At 41.2% G+C, this 23537-nt stretch overlaps 1 protein-coding gene across 1 annotated transcript in view; it reads left to right on the top strand.

Moving 5' to 3' along the window:
* Positions 1-23537, top strand: part of rims1b (regulating synaptic membrane exocytosis 1b) — a 688681-nt gene that overhangs the window by 402621 nt on the left and 262523 nt on the right. The window contains exons 2-3 of the mRNA XM_041187360.1: positions 3896-4109; positions 10696-10707. Of these exons, the coding sequence (XP_041043294.1) occupies positions 3896-4109; positions 10696-10707 (226 nt within the window). The remainder of the gene's footprint in view (positions 1-3895; positions 4110-10695; positions 10708-23537) is intronic.

Raw genomic sequence — 23537 nt, 5'->3', positions numbered from 1 at the left:
TGCACTTGTCTGCTTTCCTTTTGAAAGCATTTAAGATATTTGTCTCACTGATGTTCCGTGTTCACAATTTCCACATTCTAACCACACAGTGAGTTAAGAAATTTTTCCTTATCTGCTGTTGAATTTATTAGTTACAACCTTGTCATTTTTACCCATAGTTTTGGATTCTTCCAGTGGAAACATCTCCCACATCCACCCTGTCCACCTCATTCATAATCCTAAAGACCCATATCAGATCTGCATTAAAGGAAAAATCTTAACCTGTTCAAACTTTCCAGATAACTAATTACTTAATTGTAGTACCATCTCTGGAGATATTTTTTGCATTTTCTCCAATGCTTCTGTGCCTTGTTTACGGTATGAAGATCAGAGCTACGCACTGCACTCTCTAAGTGTGGCCTGACCGGGGTCCTATACAAATTTAACAAAATGTCACTGCTATTGAATTTGATACCTCTAGAATAAATCTGTATATGTATAGAACACCTTTCACAACCTCAGGATATCCCAGTGTTTCACAGTATATGAAGTACTGTCGAAGTGTAGTTATTTTTGTAATGTAATGAAATGAACTGCAACGTAATGAGCTCAAGGGAAATGTTCCCCTCTGCAGGGTCCCAGCACAAAGCCGTGTCCACCAGGAGCAGCAATCAATGACACTCCACCAGATTTCATTAATGTGAGGTTATCCGTTTTGGTAGCAAAAACAGGAAGGCAGACTAATTTCTCCTACAAAGAGATAACACATCCTCTAAACATTGCCCACTGAGGTTCTAGGGTAGAAAGTTACACAATAACTATATTTTAGGAGTAAACTCTACCTGTTCCAGAACCAGTCGAGCAAGCTTCGTTGGATTAGCTATACTTCTGACACCAGCAACTGCTCCTGTATCAAGGCTTCTTCCACAAACGTGGAGTGTTATTCCCTCAAAATATTATTTATAAACTCCATGATTTTTAAATTGTTTTTTTTAATGGCATTTGAATTCCCACTTTAGTCCCACCTGTATATCCCAATTTTTATTTTTATTTCTGTAAAATAATTCTGATGTGATTATAATCCATGCTTTTCACTTCTGAGTTTGCTGTCTATGAAAACTGGTTGTTCAGCCAATCAACTGTTGCTGGACACCAGATGGTGCCAGATACAAAGTCACATCAGAATAAAGGAAATCAACCATTCAGAGCCAGTTCCATCTTTATGGTCAGATTTTTTCGTGCTTAGTAGCGAGCACTATTCTTTCATCACTCACCACAAATTCCAGACCAATACTACTTTACCAAGTAACATTCAAGGAAAAAGGGCAACTAAGATATTGACATAGCTTTTCACACTCTGCAGCATGTTACAAAAAGGAAAAACTTAAATGAACAAAACTGAATAGAAAATCATATTCCAGAGCATTGCAAAGGAACAAAGTACATAAAAGGAAAGGAGGGTGAACACTTTCAGGAAATCAAGAATCAGCAGTTTTTTTTAAAAAGAGCTAATGATAAACATTGAAGTACTTTGAGGGTATTTTGGAAAGATGTAATTTAATGGATGTAAGTTTACAACCATCACATTTTTCTTTTGAATGTGGCACAATTATGAGGTTTGTAAGATTATGTTTTGTGACTGCATCCTTAATTTAAGGTAAAATGAAAGGGGTCATGTGATTCTGGCATCGGCCTGACAGCAAGCCTGGGTGGTTTGATTGTTAGAGATTAGAAAGGGTCTAGATTGTTTTATTGGGAAGAAATTGTGAGATGTTTATGCTTGGAGACATTGGCATCAGCCTGCGTACTAACAATGGATAGACTGTGGGTCTCCAAAGTCCAAGAAAAGTTTTGAGAATATCGGGTTGTAAAGAATTGTCCTTTAAACTGTCCATTTAATTCCAAGGTGAAAGGGAGCTAGGCTCTCAAGGTAACTAATCATCATTTCTGGATACAAAGCCAATGTGATTCACATTGCCGTGGTGATGGGCTTTGAGATGGGAAGGGTACAGAGGGAAGCCATTGTGATATTGGGTTACAGGTTTTCCTAAAATATCACTGAATATCGCAGACAGGTTAGTCTGTCAGGGTCCAGGAGAGAGAGAAAGAGAAGTTAGAGGACGCAAGTTTCTTTGGTTCACCATGCAGGAATGTGGGTGGGAGCTCACGTTCAGATTGAAGAGACCAAACCATGAGGAGTTAAAATGAGGCTGGAAGATTCATCTAGCTTTAGCTAGAGGGAGAAGTCGCCAGAAGAACAGAAGTGAACCCTTGGGGGCTAAGAGTCACTTTTGACTGATTTTGGGAGAATTAGATGTCTACTTAAAGGACAGTGTAACGTATACCTGTGGAGTTTGGTTTTTTGCTTGTGCTAGATTAACAAGGGGGTATTCTGTGGTTTAAAGTGAGTGTGCAAATGCATGGCAGAAGCAGTATAATGTGGATAAATGTGAGGTTATCCATTTTGGTAGCAAAAACAGGAAGGCAGATTATTATCTGAATGGCTATACATTGAGAGAGGGGAATGTGCAACGAGACCTGGGTGTCCTTATACACCAGTCGCTGAAGGTAAGCATGCAGATGCAGCAGGCGGTAAAGAGGCAAATGGTATGTTGGCTTTCATAGCCAGAGGATTCGAGTACAGGAGCAGGGATGTCTTGCTGCATTTGTAGAGGGCCTTGGTCAGACCACACCTGGAATATTGTGTGCAGTTTTGGTCTCCTTATCTGAGGAAGGATGTACTTGCTATAGAGGGAGTGTAGCGAAAGTTTACCAGACTGATTCCTGGGATGGTGGGACTGACACATGAGGAGAGATTGAGTCGATTAGGATTATATCCGCTGGAGTTCAGAAGAATGAGGGGGGATCTCATAGAAACCTATAAAATTCTAACAAGACTAGATAGGGTAGATGCAGGAAGGATGTTCCCGATGGTGGGGGAGTCCAGAACCAGGGGTCACAGTCTGAGGATATGGTGTAGACCATTTAGGACTGAGATGAGGAGAAATTTCTTCACCCAGAGAGTGGTGAGCCTGTGGAATTCGTTACCACAGAAAGTAGTTGAGACCAAAACATTTTATGCTTTCAAGAAGGAGTTAGATATAGCTCTTGGGGCGAAAGGGATCAAAGGATATGGGGAGAAAGCAGGAGCAGGCTATTGAGTTGGATGATCAGCCATGATCATAATGAATGTCAGAGCAGGCTCGAGGGGCCAAAAGGCCTACTCCTGTTCCTAGTTTCTATGTTTCTATGTAAACGTTGCTTGCAAAGATAGTGCTCAGTTAATAGAGCTTTTAGTCTTTCATTATAGTAAATGTCTTAAAACTTAAATCTTTTGTGTCATTCTTTCAATTATTAATTGGAAGTTCAAATTTCTTTTGAAAGTTATCAGTTTCCACAGGGATTGTTACAGATGCTAAATAATAAGTAATACATTTCCACAACTGACTTTATTGCAAATTTCTAACATTTTACTTTTTGTTTCTATTCACATGAAACTGACACCACTAAGAATATCTTTCCAGATTGGAAACAAATTCTTGAAATCCTCAGAACCTCTAGGTGATGAGAATCTTTGGGATTGATTGTAGCAAACTGAACAAACAGGGAATGAGGGACAAAGGCTGCAGATTTTTAGCAAAACATTAGGGACATTTACAAATTATTTTTTACAAAAAGATAGTACTTGTCAAATATCTCACACAATTATTGTGTGATATCCCTTTAAATATTCAGCACTAGATTCTCCTCTTGGGAAAATTCAGGCAATAAGACTAGAGTGGAAGAACACTTTCTTGTTGGGATGTAATGGGCGGAGGGTGTGACTATGCCACATAAGACAAGCATGGCTATCACTACATGTACAATAGGGACTGAAATCAAAGGGCTCACTTTATTTTGTTTACCTTCCCCACAGGCGATTACATCAACAATTTGAGAGCTACAAGGAACAGGTACGAAAAATAGGTGATGAAGCACGTCGTTACCAGGGGGAGCACAAGGATGATGCTCCAACCTGTGGGATCTGCCTCAAAACCAAGTTTGCCGATGGCTGTGGCCATATCTGCTCTTACTGCCAGACCAAATTTTGTGCCCGGTGTGGTGGTCGGGTTACTCTTCGCTCAAATAACGTGAGTACACTCAGCAATGTCTGATCAAGGACCTACTCACCATTTATCCTTGTTTATCTGACTGCACTATCATTGCTTCATGATCTTGGATAGTTCCTATGTTAGGGAGCAAGGTACAAAGCTGTTCCTTCATTTGAACGTGGTCTAACTTAATGGAATATATTTTCCTCCATTTGTAATGCAAGTGAATATGTTTGTTTCCCTGCTTTATACTCCCACTAACCATTTTCTAATATTAGCAAGCTGAGGAAATACTATGTTCACAATGTATTATTTGGTCTCCTCCATACACCAATGGATAGATTTTGTCAGGGCTATATTATTGTGTTGTTGGGTTGGAGTAGTTTCAAGAGCTCCCGAAGACTGTTAACTACAAAGGCTTTATTGTAACATTTAGTGTAACACTCCCTTACTAGCTTCTTTCCATGCTGCTTCCTCCTAGAGTCTCTAAGGTCACACATATGTCACTTCCTTCTGTGACATCACAGACTATTGCAGTTAACCCTTTATGGGACTTAGTCTAACATACTCTATTATACTACATCCCCCAAGTGTCTAATCAGACTTCAGCGTTCTCTGATGTTCCTGGAATCCCAAGGTTTCAGTCTCCTAGTCATTTCAGTGTTTTGAAGTCTCATAGGAAATGTGGCCTCCTTTTGCTCTCTTAGGTAAATGTTGTTTTTATTCCTCTCTCCATGTTCTCTTCTTGTTCTCTCTTTTCTTTCCTCCCTCTATTTTTTTGAGATTCTCACCTCTTACACTGATAAGCGTTCCAGTGCCCTCACTAGTCTACTGTACCTCATTCTCCTCTCATCTGTAGGCCTTCTCATTCTGCTACTGGTCCTCTGGTTGATGTTGAACAGAATTTGAACTAGTAGATGGTTCTTTTGATTCCTGTCTGTGAATTGTGCATGTGATACATCTGGATATCATTTCTTCCAGTGACTTTGAGAGACACGGCCACCAAACCGAATACTGTGCTCTTGCTCTGCACCTGGTAATACCGAAATGACCTTGATGTAGGCATTGTAAGATCTCAAGTCTCAATGCTCTTGGGATTACTATTCCATCACCGTATATCAGTAAATCCTCAATCACTGTCAGATGTGCTCATTGCTCAAAATATAGTCTCAGGATCGGACTATGTGGTATATATGTTGGCCATCGTTTAATGCAAAATTCTCTGATCTGCTTACATTCCTTATCTGATATTTGAGCTTCTTTGATTTCACTCAATCTTTGTGTAATTGCGGTAATGTGTGGACTGTCATAATAACAAACTCCTCGACTTCTTCCACAAATTCAATATCGCTTTTTTCTGGATTCCCTGTTTAGCAATGCGTGATAATGTGTCTGCTGTATAATGTGTATACTGTATAAGTATAAAACTTAATCAATCTTAATTTAAACCTTTGAACTCTTGACGGCATTGCTACAAACTCTTTCGAATTCAATAGTGTGACTAAAGCTTTATGGTGCATTTCTACCATAGACTAATATGTAGTTAGCAAATTTCTCGCATGTCTATGTGGCTGCTAATGCTTCCTTTTTGATTACTGCGTATCTCTTCTCTGTATCTGTAAATGACAGTAATAGATCAGTCTGCGTTTTCCATCTGTACCTGAAAATGTCCTGCACCCAATCCGGCAGATCATAATATGCAAATATCTCTGAAGACATCAACCTCTCCTTGATTTTGTTGAATCATTTCTGATGTGCTTCTTCCAAACAACATTAATTGTTGTGGCATAAACAACTGGCCTAGTGGCTCACTGAATTCTGTGAAGATTTTTTAAAATAAATTTTACCACTTGATTCACCATTCCCATAAACCTTTGCAATCCCACAATGTTCCTTGGAGCTGGAAATTCTTTTATGACTCTGGTATTCAGGCAAAAGGTATGTGTCCAGATGTTTTTTAAATAGACAAAAGCCTTTGAGACAGTAGCTTACTGGTGGATTCGCTGTGGCAATAAGAATGCATCAAGGGCTTGGCTGAGAGCCCAGACATCCATTAGTATGTAGAAACACCTGAGCGCCAGGGAAAACATTGCTTGATTGACAGCTTTGGCTCGATAATTTTTGCTGTCAATTGCACAATGTTTATTTGCACAAGGCTAAGAGTGCCTGCAGTTTTTGCTGTTGATACTTTAAAGGTTCTGGATGATTGACACTTTTATTGGGATATAGTGAAAGGACTTTTCAACATAGTGGAAAGTAAATGGAATTGAATGACTGATTTTTTAAAGAGTTTTTTATTCCACATACTATTGTCTACATAGGGTACATTGGTTCTATACAATTTATAGTGGGTGAACAGACACGGGAGTGCCATAGCTTGGATTAGGGGACATGAGGGGCTATGGGACATTGGTGGGGGCAGGTTTGAATTTACCTTTCAAAAGGTTCCCTCATGTAGATTATGGCTCATAACACCACTAAGGTGCTGTGAACCATGACTCTTTGAAAAGCTGGCCCAACTCCAGTAAAATTGCAGAGTACTAGGACATGCCTATGCCTGCAATGGAGCCAACCAAGTCGGGAGTGCCAGGTGTGGGCTCATGATCTGAACCAACCCACATACTTAAAAGTCACTCCCAAAAATCAGAAAACCCAGGAATGGGGTTGGAATTCCAGAATTGGGATCCACCCACCATTTTTAGAGGGCTTCCAGTCATCCCGACGTAGTAAAAATTCAGGCCTATGACTCCTTTGCTCTTTGGTGCACTCCTTCAAACTGTCATTACATACAGCAGTCTAAAATGAGAGTGATCCACACAAAAACCCCTGAGCTTCCTGCCTCTTCCCACTCTTCTGGAGATTTTACTCTGTCCCCTAACTCTATCAGGACATGGAATTACTGGAATAGCTGCATTGCCAGTTCATGACTGAACACAAGAGCATAGGAATTAGGAGCAGGAGTATGTCATTTGACCCTCGAACCTGCTCCAAGATCCGATAAGATCATGGGCTGATCTGATTGTGGTTTCAACTCCACTTTCCTGTCTATCCGCCATAGCTCTTGATTCCCTTGTCGATCAAAAATCTGTTCAACTCAGCCTTGAATATATTCAATGACCCAGCCTCCATGTGTCTCTGGGGAAGAGAATTCCAGACGCTAGTGACCCTCTGAGAGAAGGAAATTCTCCTCATGTCAGTCTTAAATGGCAGACCCCTAATTTTTAAACAGGTACAGCAAGTGATTAGGAAGGGAAATGAAATGTTGGAATTTATTGCAATCAGAATCGAGTATAAAGGTAGGGAGCTGTTGATACAATTGCACAAGGACTTAATAAGGCCTTATCTGGTGTACTGTGTACAGTTTTGGTCTCCTACTTAAGAAATTATATAATTGTAATAGAAGCAGTTCAGAGAAGGTTCACTTGATGGATTTCTAGTTCTAGACACCCCCACAAGAGGATACATCCTATCAAGTTCTCTCAAGATCTTATATGTTTCAATAAGATCACCTCTCACTCTTCTAAACTCCAGTGGACGCAGGTCCAACCTTTCCAACATTTCTTTGTTAGCTAACTCTTTCATCCCAGAAATCCATCAAGTGAACCTTCTCTGAACTGCTTCTATTACAATTATATAATTTCTTAAGTAGGAGACCAAAACTGTACACAGTACACCAGATAAGGCCTTATTAAGTCCTTGTGCAATTGTATCAACAGCTCCCTACCTTTATACTTGATTCTGATTGCAATAAATTCCAACATTTCATTTCCCTTCCTAATCACTTGCTGTACCTGCATATTAACTTTTTGTAATTCAAGCACCAAGACACTTAGATCACTCTGTACCTCAGAGTTCTGCAGTATCTCTCCATTTAAATAATATTCTGCTTACCTATTCTTAACGCCAAAGTGGACAAGTTCACATTTTCTCACATTGTACTCCATATGCGAAATTTTTGCCTAGTCACTTAGCCTATCTATATACCTTTGTAGACTCCTTACCTCCTCTTGACAACTTACTTTCCCACTTACCTTTTTGTCATCAGTAAATTTAGCTACTATGCATTTAGCACCTTCATTCAAGTCATTGACATAGGTTGTAAATAGTTGAGGCCCCAGCACTGATCCATGTGGCACATGGATCAGTTACAGCTTCCTAACCTGAAAATGACCCATTTATCCCTACTATCTGCTTCCTGTTAGTTAACCAATCCTCTATCTATGCTAATATGGTACCCACTACACCATGAGCTCTTATTTTGTGTCGTAACCTTTGACATAGCACCTTATCAAATGTCTTTTGGAAATTCAAGTACACCACATCTTTGGCTTCCCCTTTATCGATCTTGCTTGTTCTTTCCTCAAAGAACTCAAATTTGTCACACATGATTAAACCACCTTGACTCTGCCTGATTGTATAATGATTTTCTAAACGTCCTGCTGTTACCTCCTTAATAATGGATTCTAACATTTTCCCTTTAGCAGATGTTAGACCAGCTTTTCTTCTTTCTGAATAGAGGTGTTAAATTAGTGATTTTGCAATCTGCTGGGACCTTTCCAGAATGTAGGGCATTTTGGAAGATCACAACTAATGCATCCACTATCTCTGCAACCACTTCTTTTAAAACCTTAGGATGCAGGCCATCAGGTCCATGGGACTTGTCAACCTTTAGTTTTAAGTTTCTCCCCACTTTGTATTTCTAGCTTTTCAAGTACTTGGGGTTGTTTTTTTGTGTTTTCTACTGCGATGACAGACAAAAAATACCCGTTCAATACATCCGCCTTTTTCCCATTATTAATTCCCCAGCCTCACCCTGTAAGGGACTAATATTCTCTTTAGTTACTCTTCCTTTTTAAATACTTGCTGAAGCTTTTACTGTCTGTTTATGTATTTCCACCAGGCTTTCTCTCATACTCATAATTTCTCCTTTTTTGTAGTCATTCTTTGCTGGTTTTTAAAATCCGTCCAATCTTCTGACCTAGTACTTACTTCACAGCATTGTACACTTTTTTCTTTCAATTTGATACTATTCTTAACTTCCTTAACAGATGGTGCATCCTTCTCATAGAGCCTTTGTTTCTCAATAGAATATATCTTTGCTGAGAGTTAAGAAATATCTCCTCAAAGAATTGTCTGTCACTGCTTCTCCACTGCCCTATCTTTTAATCTATTTTCTCAGTTCACATTAGCTAACTCTGTCTTCATTGTAATTGCCTTTATCTAAGTTTACGAAACTGGTGTTAGAAGCACACTTCACATCCTCAACTGAATGTGAAATTCTATCATACTGTGATAATTGTTGCCTGAAGCCTCCTTTACAATGAAGTAATTAATTAATCCTGACTCATTGCACATTACTAGGTCTAAAATACTTACTCCCTGGGTGGTACTAAAATGTACTAGATGGAAGCACTTAACAATTAGCTCTACCCAGGGTCATAGGTAGGGTCACTGACATGCCAGAGAGCAATGTGAGTTCTATCACTCACCAATTACAAGGTTACCCTTGAATTTGTTTCTCTTCATCAACATCATGAACACTTTTGCAAACAATCGTGACATTTTCAACCTACCTCGACCTTGAAGGCTCTGTACCTGTCACACCCGCCGTCATCTCCTTTTGCTGTGACCTTTATATAATGTCTGACATCTCCCAGATTCCAGGTTCTGGGAAAATGTATTTCTAGCAGCAGTCATTCCATACTCATCTCTTGTTTCACACTGAAGTACAAGTTTCAACCTTTACTGCACAATGGATGCTGTAATGCAGGCTTAACTTAATCCATGTTTCTAGAACCAATTGTTTCTTGTACTGTTGCAAGAACACAATAGTCATCCCAAACAATGATACAAAGATGATTCTTAGAATCCATTCCATGCTGTTTCTGCCGAACAAGTTTGTACATTATTTGACTTGGGGTGGTGGGGGGGAGAAATAATCTTGTGTGAATAACATGGCTTGACCAGATCTAGCATTAAGAATAACTACTGAAAGTTAGATTGGCAGTTTTTCTAGACACTAAAATAAATATTTTGATGCCTCTGTTAAATAATTAACACTTTCCTTTACATAGTATATCCATTGTGATTTCCGCACGTTCACCCAGTTATATAGATAACAAGAAATTGCAGGCTTATATATCAAAACTGTTTCTCATGGAGATTAGAGTTCATCACAACCACTAACAAAAGACAATAATAAGGAAGTTTCTGGAGTATAGAAGATAAATTAAAGGGATGGCTCACATGTTAAGCTCCCATTTTTTAATGGTGTATGGAGGATGCCTCTTTTAACAATACTGGTTAGAAAATTCAATAAGAGTGTTTTGATTCAGCGTCTATTTGAAGTGCTGGTAGTTCAGACATACATTATAAATGTCATCTGTTGCATTTCTCTTCCATTGTCAGTTTGGTTTCGTTAGGAGTGATTTTCTCATCATATTGCTTATCAAGAACAAAACATTGTGTCCTGTTTGGTTCTGTTGAAATTGCCTATGAAAGTGTGCTTTTATAAAATTGTTATGGCTCTTTCCAGTCTTTTGATTAACACTTGCCTACCTTTCTTCCTCTCTTTTCTTGTTTTCCTTTCTTTTCACTATGCTTCCTTGGATGCTCTCTCTAAAAGGAGGACAAAGTGGTTAGATTTCATGCTTTTTCTATCTTAGTTCTTTTTTCTATTGTTAACAAAATAGGAATGTAAATGGTAAAAGTGACTAACTGGAATGTGTTTAAAGGAAATTAAATGTGTAGTTATTAAAGTCCCAAGAATACACTCTTGCTAAGAAATGTTTGTTTATTTGTAATGGGGGTCAACAGCTTCCTTGCTCTAATTTTTTTTTAATTCATTTTATGGGATGTAGACTTCACTGGCTGGGCCAGCATTTATTGCCCATCCCTAAGATGGTGGTGGCACCTTCTTTAACCTCTGCAGTTCATGTGGTGTAGGTACATCCACAGTGCTGTTAGGGAGGGAGCTCCAGGATTTTGATCCAGCGACAGTAAAGGAACGACAATATATTTCCAAGTCAGGATGGTGAGTGACTTGGAAGGGAACTTCCAGGTGGTGGTGTTCCCATGTGTCTGCTGCCCTTGTCCTCCTTATGCTGATCATTGTGAGGGTGTTAGTGTTGGAAACTGGATTACTTTCGTAATTCAGACATTCATCAAGAGCTTTGAGGTCAGGTATAATTTTCACTTTAGTACTGTTGTCCCATATCCATTGACTGAAACTGTCCAAGCATATTTCACATTGGACCCTTACAGTTAGCAGCCATTTTCCAGCTATCTCAGCTAGATTTGAGCTCACATCTCCGAGTTGGACAATGTTAATAACTCGCTACACCATCCTGTTCATTCTTAATGCTTTAATTACTTGCCCTGCTTTATTGCTGTTTCATCTGGTAAAGTTACAAACAGATTTTTCTTCTTAGGATGCCTGGATTTTTTAACTTCATTCACAGGATCTGGACACTATTGGCAAGACTAGCATTTGTTGCCTATCACCAATTGCCTTTGAGAAAGTTGCCTTCTTACATGTAAGATTCTGAGGAGGCTTGATAGGATAAGTGCTGAGAGGATGTTGCCTCTCTTGGAGGTGTCTAAAACTAAGGGGTACAATGTCAGAATAGGGTGGCTCCCATTTAAGACGAAGATGTGGTGGAATTTCTTCACTCAGAGGGTTGTTAATGCTTGGAATTCCCAACCCCAGAGAGCAGTGGAGGCTGGCCATTGAATATATTCAAGCCTGAGTTAGAAATATTTTTGATCTACAAGGGAGTCATGGGCTTCCAGACAGGAAGGTGGAGTTAAGGCCATAATCAGATCATCCATGATCTTATTGAATAGTGGAGTAGGCTTGAAGGGTATTGTGGCCTACTCGTAATTCTTAAAACTAACTGGCTTTCTAGGCCATTTCAGAGGGCAATTGAGAGAGAACACATTGCTGTGGGTCTGGAGTCACATATAGACCAGACCAGGTAAGGACAGCAGATATCCTTCCTTCAAATAAATTAGTAAACCAATTGGGTTTTTGCAACAATCCAATAGTTTACAGACAAGCAGACTGACAAAAAGGGTGAAAACATCACTTCTGCCCACTGGCATTGATTCCAGATTTATTTAATTAACATTTAATTAACCTTACATAACATTGATTCTTAAAAGACACTCATAAGAAAAGCATTGAGAGGCAGCCTGATGGTGCTGCACATGTTGGTGCATTGTGATACTTTAATTCATTGATAGGAAGTGGCTTCGTCTTCATAACTGGCCCATTTGAAGAGCTCTTTGTCTGTTCTGGGTCCATTTGTAGCAATTTCCGGAGAATAATGTAGAATAGTGAGCAGCTGGAGCAGTTTTATGCCATATTTGCAATTGGACAGATTATGTTGAGGAATAAAATAAGAAATGTGAAGACAAAGAAAATAAATTACAAAACAGAGGACAATAATTTTTTTGAAAAGAATATTTACAACAACGGCAACTTAGATAGAACCATTAAGGTAACAAAATATTACAAGGCTTCACAGAAGCATTCTGAAACAAAATATTACACCAAGCCATAAGGCGATGATTTAATATCAAATAAGTAGGTGGAGGAATGGCTTAAAGTTGAAGAGTGAGGTAGTGAGACGGAGAGAATTAGGGAGGGAATTCCAGAGCTTAGTACCTGGGCAGCTGATGGAGGAAGGGGGTGATGACAGCAGATTTGAAGAAGACAGGAACAGAAGCTGAGGAGATATTAGCTAGCATGGAAGTCAGAAAGGGAAGTTGGATAGTCAGTAGTTTAGTGTGAATAGGATCACGTGAACAAGATGAGCTCAGAGAGGACATGAAGGGAGAAAGGAAGGGAAGTAGAGAAAGGCACGGGGCTAGGACAGGGAAATTTTAGAGAAGATTTGTCCAATTGGACTCGGGGAAAGGGGGGCAGCTGATCATATGGTATCAATCTTGGTGAGAAAGAAATCCATGAGCTCCTCATAGTTGTTGCTAGAGGTTTGGGTAGAGGAGATGTGGGGGTGTCGGAGGGGTGGGGGGGCGGTGGTGGTGGGATGGGATGGTGGGTGGAGTGGTGGAGGGAGGGGTGGTGGGTTTAAGAGGACAGCTTGCAGTACATCCTGGAGGGAAAAATTCTGAAGTGTAACATTTTATATGGAACATATATATAAAATTTACTGCAACATAATATATGCCAAAAGTATACTTAGCAGGAGCAAATGTTAAAACTTCAGGTAATGTTCTTAAAGTACTATATAGCCCAATGTGGCACGGACGGAATTTATGTGTTTTTTTTAATATCTGTGATCAGTGTATTTTATGTGTGTAGGGTGTGTGTATTTTCTTACCCTCACAGTGATTGTCCCAATTTAAATAATTCCAGCAGCAAGCTTTTTGTGAGTTTAAAAATAAAGAAGGTTATTTATTAGCCCACACTTGCCTGGAGGTTTTTATAAAAAAATGCAATGTCTCACTCGCTTGCTACACAAAATATCACTCACACAAACATTAGATACAGATGAAGAAAAAAGCATATGGTTACAAAGTATAATTGTCCCAGTCTCTCATTCTGGGCTGGCCTGTGGTTTCTTAGATGAGTTGATGTTTTTAGCTGAAGTGAAGATCTTTTAAGTAGAGGATTCTCGGTATGCTGTGAGGCTTCTTGTAGTTGGATTTCCAGGAGGGTGGTTCTCAGGTGAACTTGAAGTTGGAACAGGTTAGGGAGGGTCCTGCTTCCACTTTCAAAGCATTGCCGTTTAATATTTTGGCTGTGTAGTTGACGTGCAGTTGGTTTGCTGGCTGTCTGATGGATTTGGATGTAACTCTGTCTCTGCAAGCAGTATTACCTGTTTTAAAGGCAGGCAAAATATGTGGCTGTGCTCATCATTTGATTTGTACAAGTTCAAAAATCCTTTGCCCAAAGCAAGGTGGGGTGTTGAATACACATCCTGTGTTGTCGTTTGACACTTTGAAATTCATCCCCCATTCTTTGGATGAGAAACCATCCTCATACAATAGAGGATCAATGAGATCCCTTGCACATTCATCTAACACACATTGAGCCTGTATGTTTCTTTTGTTCATGGTAAAACAGAGAGATAAGGGGGCTGGAATGCTAAAGATATGTTGTTGATAGTCCACCCTTAAACAAAGAGGTGTGTGAATCTTCCAGCTGGCTATGAACGTCCATATTTAATCAGGTATTTGAGACTTAGGACTGTCTGGAGCCCAAAATGCCAAGGATCACATGATTTGCAGTGGCCATTTTAATAGACTGCTTGGTACAAAATTGTTACGTATTGCCTGATAGTTCATAATATACTGGAGCATGACAAATGAGATGATGAAGCAGCATTTCTCTCAAGAAAGCTGCATTTCATTTGCTAAAGCTTTGATTTTAATACGCAAGTAAGGACACTGAATGATCAACAACTATAGCTGGGAAATCCCTCTGCCAGATTTCCTACACACCTAAATGGAGTCTCTGCCTTACTTCCTTCAAAGACTTGCTGTTGGATTAGCTGAAGAATTTCCTGGTGTGAATGTGTTTATGAGGCAGTTGGATGGGTTTGTGGTTGAAGGTTATGTGAGGTTGAGGACCATCCTTGTTGAAGTAAATTACGACAGGAAGAAATGTTTATGCTCTTCAGTTCTTGCTGTGGATGCAGATACAAGGTAACACATGGACCTCAGATTTTTGTGGCGCTGCTCTTGCTCCACTATTATAACTTAGCTGGTATTACACCAGAAATACCATTTACATTAGCATTCATCCCACACAAATGCCAGGCAATGAGAGAACCTAGCCTATGCCCCTTGACATTCAATGGCATTACCATCACTAAATCCCCTTCTATCAACATCCTGGGGGTTACCATTGACCAGAAACTGAACTGGACTTGACATGTAAATACTGTGGCTACAAGAGTAGGTCAGAAGCTGGGAATCCTGTGGTGTGTAACTCACCTCCTGACTCCCCAGAGCCTGTCCACAATCTACATGGCACAAGTAAGGAGTGTGATGGAATACTCCTGACTTGTCTGGATGAGTGCACCTCCAACAATACTCAAGAAACTTGGCACCACCCAGGACAAAGCAGACCGCTTGATGGGCACCATCTTCAACATTAACTTCCCTTATCTCCATTGCACAGTAGCAGCAGTGTGTGCCATCTACAAGATGCACTGCAGCAATTCACCAAGTCTCCTTAGCACCTTCCAAACCCATGACCCCTACCACCTAGAAGGACAAGGGCAACAGACGCATGGGAACACCACCAACTGGAAGTTCCCCTCCAAGCCACTCCCCATCCTAGCTTGGAAATATATCACTGTTCCTTTACTATTGCAGGGCCAAAATCTTGGAACTTTCGTCCTAATAGCACTGTGGGTACACCTACACCACATGGACTGCAGCAGCTCAAGAAGGCAGCTCACCGCCACCTTCTGAAGGGCAATTAGGGATGGGCAATAAATGGTGGTCTAGCCTATGGCACCCACAGCCATGAAGAATAAATGAAGAAAATACACATGTACATGAGGTTTCCACCACAATTCCAGTGAAGGCATTCCAGCAGATCAGCTCCAGCTTTAAGGAAATTTCTGGTCATGTTCTCCAGTGAAATGGCTGAAAGTGTGGCATGAACTGGAAGAGCAGAGTATGTAACTATATGTGAATTGTTTAAATAAGGCATCGCTCTGAGATCTGTCTGGTCTATTTTTGTAACAGGTAAATCATGTCAATGCTGTTTGTTTCAGCTATTTGTTTACATTTTCTGAAAAAATTGAATTCTTTATGCAGTGTGGGCCATGTGTGAGCGTATGAGAGTTGTGCAAATGTATATACAGACATTTGGCAGTGATTCAAGGCAATCAGATGTTGGAGAGGCTGAACAAAAACAGGGTCAAAACCTAGGCTTGGAATTCAAGTGTTTCATAGGAATATAAAAGTAGTTGATGACCATTAAGCCCCTCGAGCCAGTTCTGCCACTCAATTTTATCATGGTTGTTCAGTATATTAACTCCAGAGAATCATAGGACAATGCAGGTGAGAAGGAGGCCATTTGGTGGATGGAATGTACACCCATTTTTTTACACAGCAATTTAGTTAATCTCACTCCTCATCGCTGCAATTTTCTCTCCTTCAAGTATTTATCCAATTTCCTTTTGAAAGTTACAATTAAATATGTATCCACCACCCTATCATTCAGTGCATTCAACATCCACCACCCTATCATACAGTAGATACAACATCCACCACTTAATCATACAGTGCATTCAACATCCACCACCGTCATACAGTGTATAAAACATCCACTGTCCTATCATACAGTGCATTCAACATCCACCGCCCTATCATACAGTGTATACAACATCCACCACTTAATCATACAGTGCATTCAACATCCACCACCCTGTAATAAAGTGTATAAAACATCCACCACCCTGCCATACATTGTATACAACATCCACCGCCCTATCATACAGTGCATTCAACATCGACCACCCTATCATACAATGCATTCAACATCCACCACCCTGTCATACAGTGTATTCAACATCCACCACCCTATCATACAGCATAGAGCTTAGGAATCAAAGAGGGGCAGCCACATTGTTAGGTGTTTATTATAGACCCCCAGATAGTCAGCGGGAAATTTAGGAGCAAAAATGTGCACAATTTACAGAGGTGTGTAAAGACAATAACAATAGGGTAATTATATAAGATGATTTCAACTTTCCCAACATTCATTGGGATAGACATTGTGTTAAGGGCTTGGATGGAGTGGATTTCTTGAAATTTGTACAGGAGAACCTTTTAGGTCAATACATAGAGGGTCTAACAAGGGACGGCACAGTGCTGGACCTAATTCTGGGGAATGAAGCCAGACAGGTGGCTGAGGTGGTGGTTGGGGAGCATTTTAGTGATAGCGACCGTAACATGGCACAATTTAAGCTTGTTATGGACAAAGAAATAGACAAGTTGCAAAAAAATGTTTTGGATTGTGGGAGAGCGGATTTTAGTAAAATAAGGCAGGATCTGGCCAAGGTAGGCTGGGAACAGCTACTTGTGGGGAAATCTACAGAAGAGCAGTGGGGGGGTGTTCAGAAAGGAAATGGGAAGGGTACAGGCTCAACATGTTCCCTCTAGGGTGATAGGAAGGAGTAACAAGCCCAGGGAACCATGGATGACCAGAGATATTCAGGATACGATGAGAAGGAAAAGAGAGGCTTTTAGCAGGTACAAGGGAAGCAAATCGCAATACATTCAAAGATTTGCACTCCAAAGATCCAGATCTCTCTGTTCCTGTACTGCCTTTTACCATTTGGCTTGCATGTTTCCCCACGTTCTTCCACCACCTCACACCTTTCTGCATTGATAAATATCTGCCTAGACTCCATATCTCTTTATACCCTTGGGTAGCAAAAATCAATCTCGGATTTAAAATTATTAATTCAGCAGGCAGCCTGGATTTTTATGCTTTAATTCCCAGTTCAGCCCACCTGCCTCAGGACAAAATGCCCGCAAAGGCAGGATTTTCATTGCTGGAGTTGGGCAAGTCGACGATGCAAAAGATTTGAAGGCAGCCGTGGGAGCTGGCAGGTGTGGAAGCGAGCCATTTAAAAGGCCCACCTTGATACTGTGGGACTTTGTCTCAGTTAAAATAAAAGCAGAAAGGCCATCCAGCCCTCACCCCCCACACTCCTTCATCCTCCCCATGCCATCCATGCCACTCCCTATGGCCATTCATGCCCCCATGCCAAGCTATGACACTTCTATACCCATTGACTCACTTTACACTGTTTAGAACCAATGAACCATATAGTGATCGTATGATATGTGAAAAAAGCGTTTAAATAAAGTATTTTCAATGGATGAAATGTGAGGTCATCCACTTTGGAACAGAAAAGTATAGAAAAAACTACTTTCCAAATGGTGAAAAACTATGAACAATAAATGTTCAAAAAGACTTGGGAATCCAGGTGCATAAATTATTAAAATGGAATGCTGAGATTTATATCTGGAGGAAGAGAATAACAGGGAGTAGAAGTCCCCTTTATCCCCTTCATTATCTGTAAAGGAAGTGTGCAGGCGAAGGTGGGGGAATGGCACTAGGTGAGTTGTCCCTTGAGAGAGCTGGTGCAGACCTGGTAAGGCTTTCTTCCATGCTGCAACAATTCTGTGAATTCGTCTTTCAGCTGTACAAAGCACTAGTTTGAACACATCTTGAGCACTGTGAATGGTACTGAGCACCACATCTTACGAAGGATATATTGATCTTGAAGGGAATGCAGTGTTGATACCTGGACCCCAAGGGTTGAGCTACAAGAAGACATTAAACAAGAATTCAGATGATTTAAGGGATGATTAATCAAAGTTTTCAAGAAATTGAGAGAAACAGATTGAGTAGATAGAGAGAAATTATTTCAGCTAGTTGGGAGCCTAGGATCAGGGGGGTAGTTTAAAAAATGAGAGTCAGACCTTTCAGGAGTGAAATTAGGGAATGCTTCAACGCAGGGTGGTAGAAGTTTGAAATGCTTTTCCACATACAACAAGTAATAAACTGAAATTCATTGATTTTTATGAGGCGAAGGTAGTAAGGGCACTGAGCCCTTTCCTCTTCCTGATTTTCATGGATGTTCTAACTGAGCAAGAGGGATGCAAAGTGCCATGGTTAATGATGTTTGCAGTGACATTGAGCTATTAGATGGGGGTGATGAGTGTTTTTCTAAGTACTACTGAGAAAAACACGAAGATAGGGGTAGACCAGAGACCCAATTTATGGGCTGTCAGTTGGAGCTTAGGGAAGAAGATCAGGGTGAAGGCATAAAGATTCTAGGTGAAGTCCTGGAGAAAGTGAATACCTGGGCTCAGTGATGGGAGTATGGAAATGGAAGTGAAGCAATGGATTAACTCGGTTGGAGTAATTGGAAGAAGTGCAGTGAAGTTCAGTGTGATTATTGCTGAAACTGAAAGGAAGAATCTACAAGACAGTTGTGAGATCGGCCTTGGTATTTCATAAAGAAACCTGGGCAACATCAAGAAGAGAGGAGCAATGACTGGATACTAATGAGATATGGAATCTGAGATGAATGTGTGAAATGTTGAAAAAGGACAAGATCAGGAACCAGCACGTCAGAGGGGTCAGTGAAGATTGTGGGAGCATTGAAGAGAGTAGCCAAGAAAAGATCGAAATGGTATGGTCACCTGTTGTGGAGAGAGAGAGAGAGAGTGATGAACCATGGTGAGGTGAGCGATTAAGATGGGACTGTCAGGAGGAAGGAGAAGGGGAAGGCCTAAGACCAGATGGAAAGATGCAGAAGTGAGAGACTTAAAGCAGAGAAATTGGAAGAAGAATGGCTAACTGACAGGAGGAGGTGGAGACCCCAAGTGAAAAGGAAGAAACTGAAAGATGATGATGATATGGGACAAAAGCTGATTTTTAGAGTGAGGTCAAAAATCAGTCAGAGCTCACTGAATGGCAGAACAGGCTTAAGGAGTGAAACGGTTACTCCTGTTGCTACGCATATTCACAATTCATGTTCAATGTTCAACCTGGTTTCCTCATGCTGAAGATAGTAGACAATGCTGAGATTGGTAGAGTTATACTGAGGTTAATAGACTCTCACTGAGCTGAGTAGATTTTCACTGAATTTAGTAAACTGTCACAGAGGTTGGTAAACTGTCACAGAGGTTGGTACACTGTCACTGAGATACTCCTCAATTACTGAAGCAGCTTATACCTGGCCGCAGCAAGACCTGGACAACATTCAGACTTGGGCTGATAAGTGATAAATAATGTATTTGCTCATTTAAAAGTCTCATTTTTGAGACCAATCTTTTAGACAAAATGTTAAGGGGTCAACTTTTAATCGAGAATGTTTTTGAGGGGCTTACTCTCAACTAAAACACAACCGCCTACCTAACATGGCTCTCAAAAGAATCCATAAGTTAATAGGGGAAGTGGTATCCACACCAGCCATTTATTCTCTTTCTCTCTCTCTCTCTATCTTTCTCTCTTGACCCCCAACCCCTCCCTCTCTCTCTCTCTCTTTATCTCTCCCTTCCTCTCTCCCTCTCTCTCTGGTTTTTATTAAGGAGCCTCTCTCATGTGCCCACCCCCTCCACCACCCCCCATACCCCCAACCCCAAACTCAACACCCAGGGAGAGGTGGTCACATTGGCTGGGCCTGTGCTTTCAAGGCTGTTTTGGGGGTCAGCAGATGGGAAGGGCACGGAGTTTGAAAATGTCACGTTGTTGGTCCCAAGACCTTGACCTGGGTCTTGATGTAGGGACTGTGCTCACAAGGACTCGATTGGCAAGGCCCAAGTCCCTCCTCCCTTCCCTAGTGAGGCTGATGGTAATGGTTAAAGACTTGGGCATTAATTTATTTAATGTTCACTCAAAATTGGCCTTTGCATCCTGTTTCCATATGCAGTGTTTATTTCTCTTCTCTGATCTGTCAATTTCTCCCTCCCCAAAAATATCAGAATTGACATTCTTCCTGCCTTAATTAACAATGAAGTCCTGGAGGAATTATGGTAAGTGGGATAGTTTTAATGCATAATGAATTGAGGTTTTTGATGTCATTATAGAGATTATAATTTGGTTCTGAAATTTTGGGGTTTTGATCCCTGAAAGAGTAGGGTTGAATTTTATACCAAGTATATGAAAATTTTTAGGCAAGTGGGAGAGCCTTTCACATGAGATTGCTTTTTATACCAGTTATATACAGTAGCATTTGTGCAACACAAGTGCCAGACAATGACCATCTCCAACAAGAGAGAATCTAACCATCTCCCTTTGATATTCAATGGCATTACCAATACTGAATCCCCCACTATCAAAATCCTGGGGGTTACCATTGATCAGTAACTGAACTGCACCAGCCATATAAATACAAATGCTAGTCAAAGACTGGGAATTCTGCAGTGAGTAACTCGGTTCCTGACTCTCCAAAGCCTGTCTACCATCTACAAGGCATAAGCTCGGCTGACAGTGCCAAATCAGTTCTGGCTGGTACTAAGCTGAGAGGTAATTACAGGAGGGAGGGTAGCAGGTGGCATGGCAAGTGTACGCTGCAGTTGTTCTGTGGACCCAGATGAAGCCCTGCTACTCTTTCTGATTCTACACAAGATAACATTGGCAAACATTTGGAACCTTCTTGTTTGAGTAACTTCCAGCGGCCTTTAAGAAACACTGTTCAGATAGATCAAGAGCTGGAAAGTATAGTTAGTTAGGTGTCCAGGTCTGAAATGGGCACAGGAGTCTCACTTCAAGTTTTAAATGAGAATGACAATCATTTCAGGCAACCCATGGCCATCTATAGAAAGGCCCTTGGAATTTTCAGTGATGGCCATGACATGTAGATAGGGCGCGAGCCTCTGTCTGTAACCTGGGGCAACATTTTGCAAGGTAACTAAGCAAGGATATATAATGGCAGAGTTACACATTCGAGTTTAGTGGGGCAGAAACTAAATTTCCCAAGTACAGAACAAGTTGTGTGTATCTGGAGGAACTGCCTTTTTTATTTTTTCATAGGGTGTGGTCAATGCTGGCTAGGCCAAACATTTATTGCCCATCCCTAATTACCCTTGAGAATGTGGTGGTGAGCTGCCTCCTTGAACCCCTGCAGTCCATGTGGTGTAGGTACACCCGCAGTGCTGTTAGGGAGGGAGTTCCAGGATTTTGACCAAGCGACAATGAAGGAACAGCAATATATTTCCAAGTCAGGATGATTTGTGGTTTGGAGGGAAACTTCCAGGTGGTGGTGTTCCCATCTGCCTGTTGCCCTTGTCTTTCTAGATGGTAGTAGTTTGTGGGTTTCAAAGGTGCTGTCTAAGGAGGTTAGTGAATTCCTGCAGTGCATCTTGTGGGAGATAGTGTTGTGGGAGATGCACTCAACCAGAAAAGTGGGGAGTATTCCATCATGCTCCTGACTTATGCCTTGTAGATGGTGGACAGTCTTTGCAGGAGCCAGGAGGTGAGTTACTCGCTGCAGGATTCCTCACCTCTGACGTGCTCTTGTAGCCACAGTATTTATATGGCTAGTCCAGTTCAGTTTCTGGTCAATGGTAACCCCCAGGATGTTGATAGTGGGGAATTCAGTGATGGGAATGACATTAAATGTCAAGGGGAGGTGGTTGGATTCTCTCTTATTGGAGATGGTCTTTGCTTTGGCACTTGTGTGGTGCGAATGTTATTTGCCACTTGTCATTTGCATTTGGACATGGACTACTTCAGTATCTGAGAAGTCGCGAATGGTGGACATTGTGCAATCATCAGCGAACCTCCACACTTTTGACCTTATGATGGAAAGAGGGTCATTGATGAAGCAGCTGAAGCTGTTTGGGTCGAGGACACTACCCTGGAGAACTCCTGCAACAATGTCTCAGGACTGGAATGACTGACCTCCAACAACCAAAACCGTCTTCCTTTATGCAAGGTGTGACTACAACCAGCGGAGATTTTTCCCCCTGACCCCCATTGATTCCAGTTTGCTAGGGCTCCTTGATGCCGCACTCAGTCACATGTGGCCTTGATGTCAAGGGCAGTCACTCTCACCTCACCTCGGGAGTTCAGCTGTTTTGTCCATGCTTGAATCAAGGTTGCAATGAGGTCAGGAGATGAGTAGCCTTGGCGGAACTCAAACTGGGCATCAGTGAGCAGGTTATTGCTAAGCAAGGGCCGCTTGATAGCACTGTTGATGACGACCCTTCCATCATTTTGCCATTGGTAAAGAGTAGACTGATGGGGAGACAATTGGCCAGGCTGGATTTGTCCTGCTCTTTATGTACACGACATATCTGGGCGGATTTCCACATTGCTAGATAGATGCCAGTGTTGTAGCTGTACTGGAATAGCTTGGCTAGGAGCGCGGCATGTTCTGGAGTACAAACCTTCAGTACTATATCCAGAATATTGTTGGGGCCCATAGCCTTTGCAGTATCTAGTGCCTTCAGCCATCTCTTGATATCATGTGGAGTGAATTGAATTAGCTGAATCAAACTGGTATGCTGGGACCTCCAGAGGAGGCCGAGGTGAATCATCCACTTGGCACTTCAGGCTGAAGATTGTTGTAAATGCTTCAACCTTATCTTTTGCACTGACGTGCTGGGATCCTCCACCATTGAGGACAGGGATATTTATGGACCCTCCTCCTCCAGTGAGTCGTTTAATTGTCCACCACCATTCAGGACTGGATGTGGCAGGACTGCAGAGTTTAGATCTGGTCTGTTGGTTGTGGGATCGCTTAGCCCCGTCATTCACTTGTTGCTTATGCTGTTAGGCACGCAAGCAGTCCTGTGTTATAGCTTCACCAGATTGACACCTCATTTTTAGGTGTGCCTGGTGCTGCTCCTGGCATGCCCTCCTGAACTCTTCATTGAACCAGGCTTGATCCCCTGGTTTGATGGTAATGGTAGTGTGAGGGATATGCTGGACCATGAGGTTACAGATTGTGTTTGAGT

Source organism: Carcharodon carcharias, chromosome 5 (assembly GCF_017639515.1).
Source record: "Carcharodon carcharias isolate sCarCar2 chromosome 5, sCarCar2.pri, whole genome shotgun sequence".
Lineage (NCBI taxonomy): Eukaryota > Metazoa > Chordata > Chondrichthyes > Lamniformes > Lamnidae > Carcharodon > Carcharodon carcharias.
Note: the sequence above shows the minus strand (reverse complement) of the source record. Positions and strands in the feature narration are given on the sequence as shown.